Source organism: Notothenia coriiceps, unplaced genomic scaffold, assembly GCF_000735185.1.
Source record: "Notothenia coriiceps isolate Sejong01 unplaced genomic scaffold, NC01 NC01_scaffold00023122, whole genome shotgun sequence".
Taxonomy (NCBI): Eukaryota; Metazoa; Chordata; class Actinopteri; order Perciformes; family Nototheniidae; genus Notothenia; species Notothenia coriiceps.
Genome location: NW_011355823.1, coordinates 1 through 3,270, shown reverse-complemented (window position 1 = coordinate 3,270; position 3,270 = coordinate 1). Strand labels below are relative to the sequence as shown.

The following is a 3,270-nucleotide window of genomic DNA, read 5'->3' as shown; positions in this document are numbered from 1 at the left end:
GGTGTCGAGGGTGGGGGTTGGAGGGGAGGACAGCGTGCCTTCCTCAGATATAATTAGGCTGAGCAAGTTCTGTTTCATCTTCTCTTTCTTTCTTTCTTTTTTTCTTTCCATTCTTTACTTTTCATGATCCTTTGTGTAACCATGAACTTTATCTTTATGTGATCAAGATGAACAAAGACTATACTAGTAGGCTTATTGTTCAATTTAGAATGCAAGTGGTCTTTTACTCTTGAACTAGAGATGCTAGCTAGAATCATGCTAGATGCTAACTGATTATCTTGTGAATTTTATGAAAAAGGTTTTGAAAAAAAGTGTGGTGGTTAATTCAATTTAAAAGTATTGATATGTCAATCACATTTGACATAGTGTTTAAACTAATATCTACATTTTAAAGTTGCTATCTTTGTGAGTTGCAATGTCTATTGGTATTTTTCTCTACATTGATCTAGCTAGGTCAATGATAATGCTAGCTAGCATTGATCTAAGTCAACAGTGAAGTGTTTACGAAGTTGACATCCCTATTGTTGATCTCTAACTTACCTAAGGGAACATTTGCCCAGAAAGACTAGTTTAATCCACAGGCTGTAGACGAGATGGAGGACAGAACATAGGGGACAGAGGAACTGTAAACCCTGTACCCTGTCCGGGACTTCAAGCTGGTTACCATCGGTCAAAACTCCCACAACCCCCAGTGCCCACGACCCTAGAACACATCCTTTTTAATGTCAATATTCATTAGCTGAAATATTTATGCATGAATATGGCTCATATAGGCGCGTTTGATTGATGCATCTCCAAAAACAAAAAGACATGCTAGGGCAAATCTTAAGAAAAGTAGGGTTCCTGTCCCGCCTCGGGGGAGGAGTCTCTCAGATGCATTATTCACATGCCCTCCAGGCAAGCTTTCAAGGCTTCTCTGCCTCGAGGGCAAGAAAAATAACCACCACTGTTAAAAGTAAATCATCTCGGCTGATGCACAATTAATGGTGGAGAGGGAGCGGGAGTGCCCCGTGTTGCGAGAGGGAGAGAGTTAGCTTGCAGGGGCGGAAATCTGAGTTTAAAGGAAGCCTCGATCTGGCTGAAATCAAACAGGGATGCTGCTAATGGCAGGATCCGAAGCCCGGCATGAAATCCAAAACTGATGTTGTCAGTCTGGGGTCGGGGCGGGGGGGCAATACACACATGGGAACCCACCCCCCACTCTATTCTGCCTTAGTAACTCAAATGAACGCCTTGTTTCTGATATCAAATAGCACAAGGTTTGATGCTTTTGTCTTAGTATTTCATCACAGGCTTTGTTTGTCCTTCCTTTTAAGGTAATGATTATTATTTTTTCAAACAAAGGTCACGTAAAAATATCAGTAGGCCTACATAGCACTGAGTCAGACTGCACTTTGAACGTTCATTATTTAATGTCAGGCGCACAGCTCCCGCAGTCATTACCTCATGTCAAACGCGTGGCTCAGATTGAATTAATAGCTCAGGGTTTTATTGAGCTCCCACACTACAAACTCCTCTTCATTATCCGATGGCCGTGGAGTCAAGAAGAGGTGAGAGGAAGAATCTTGTGCTGCCGTGCAATCTTCCTCTGCCCTTTTCTCGGCACGCTTTTTGTGGAGGAGGATGAAGGCGACAGGGCCAAATTAAAGCTTCCTCATAATGTGACTCCTCTTCTCTCTGATCACAGGAGACGCCCTCGACAACAGCCTGGCATCTCCGGGCACGGGAGACGAGGATGACCAGGACAAGAAGCGGCAGAAGAAACGAGGCATCTTCCCCAAAGTAGCCACAAATATAATGAGAGCGTGGCTCTTCCAGCACCTTACGGTAAGGGAATGTACCTCAGTCCCTTGTGTAAATCACTCTCCTATACAAGCTACATCTAGCTATTGCCTCTTAGAAATGTCCAAAAAAAAATGTATCTGAATTGATTCAACTAAAAATGTTGTCTAGACTTAGCATCTCCATCAGCCAAGAATAAGCCAAGGTTGGATTTCCTGAAGGCATCTTGAATCGCATAATCTTGTAACAGAACGAAGCAAAGACAAACTTACGACCAAAGGTCCTTTGAGGAATACCGGTCCACGGTTTGAACAAAAATCAACATCAGCAGCCTTTCATTCAGTAGATGAGGGGAGCAAGACGCAAAGAGGGGAGTGTTACCTTTTATCCAAAGTCCAAAAGATACAACCGTCACGGCCCCATCAGTGTTCTATCTGTCCCGCTTTTAGATGTGTTATAACCCCTCAGTTGTTTAGTTGGTAAAAAGCCCATACAGGTCCTGTACTCGGAGTAATCCTTTCCTTTCCAAAGCCCACCTTTAGATTTTCCAGATGAAAAAGGGGGATAATTGAATTATCCCCTCTCTGTTCCCCATTCCCTTTCAGGCCTAATTTGTTAAGCACAAGTGTTTGCCATGGCAGGATGTGTCTATGAAAAGTGTGCAAGGGGACTTTGGCCCCTGAAAGGCCCATTGCAACACCCAAGCGATCAAGCATTCATCAGTCGTTGAGGGTGTGAAAAGAGCGGGATTATGTTTTGTCAGACGTTGCAGTGTGAGGCCCGCAGTTGGACGGCAGTTGGGGGGGGTGTTTCTGTCCACCTTTAGCTGTAGCCTCCTGCCTTTGTTGTCCATTCTGAAGACCCTTAAAAGATCCCCTTCTGAGGAAGCTATAGAGAAAGCAGCTGTGAAAGGTTTCGATTCATTATATTATTCATTACCGGCCCATTAGCCTGGTCGTAACTGTTGGTTTCCATGCAACCCTGCATTTATCCACATTAAAGGATTGATGCCAAAGAGTTTGGGGAGCAAACCTGGGATCCACTCGAGGTCACAAGTGTGGTATCAAAGTCAGCTGAAACGTCATTGTTTTCTCAGTTCAGATAACAGATGTAATTGGTTGTTTTTCTGTAACAGTCACGCATCTAGAACATGGGGAAAATACCAGATTTGTTTTGGATGCCGCTCAGTTGATTACAGTAAACACGATTAAATATGTTTTGTTACTGGTTTTACCATCAAATGTCAGACTAGGTCTCTTGCGGAATCTTGAGAAAAAATGTTGCCAAATTTTGATTGTAGTATGTATTATTTTCCTAGCAGCATTATGTTGTATGTTAGGTAAAATACAAGCGCTCATGAGGTTTCAGGTTTGACACCTGTGAGTGTGTGTGTGTGTGTGTGTGTGTGTGTGTGTGTGTGTGTGTGTGTGTGTGTGTGTGTGTGTGTGTGTGTGTGTGTGTGTGTGTGTGTGTGTGTGGGGGGGGTGT

The 3,270-nt window shown here is 43.5% G+C and overlaps 1 protein-coding gene across 1 annotated transcript in view; it reads left to right on the top strand.

The window, feature by feature from the left end:
- The window catches only part of LOC104954250 (homeobox protein Meis2-like), a gene marked incomplete at its 3' end in the record, with an annotated part of 15,248 nt that extends 13,421 nt beyond the window's left edge, over window positions 1-1,827 (top strand). The window contains exon 8 of the mRNA XM_010781328.1: window positions 1,688-1,827. Within this exon, the coding sequence (XP_010779630.1) occupies window positions 1,688-1,827 (140 nt within the window). The remainder of the gene's footprint in view (window positions 1-1,687) is intronic.
- Between the last annotated feature and the right edge of the window lie 1,443 nt (window positions 1,828-3,270).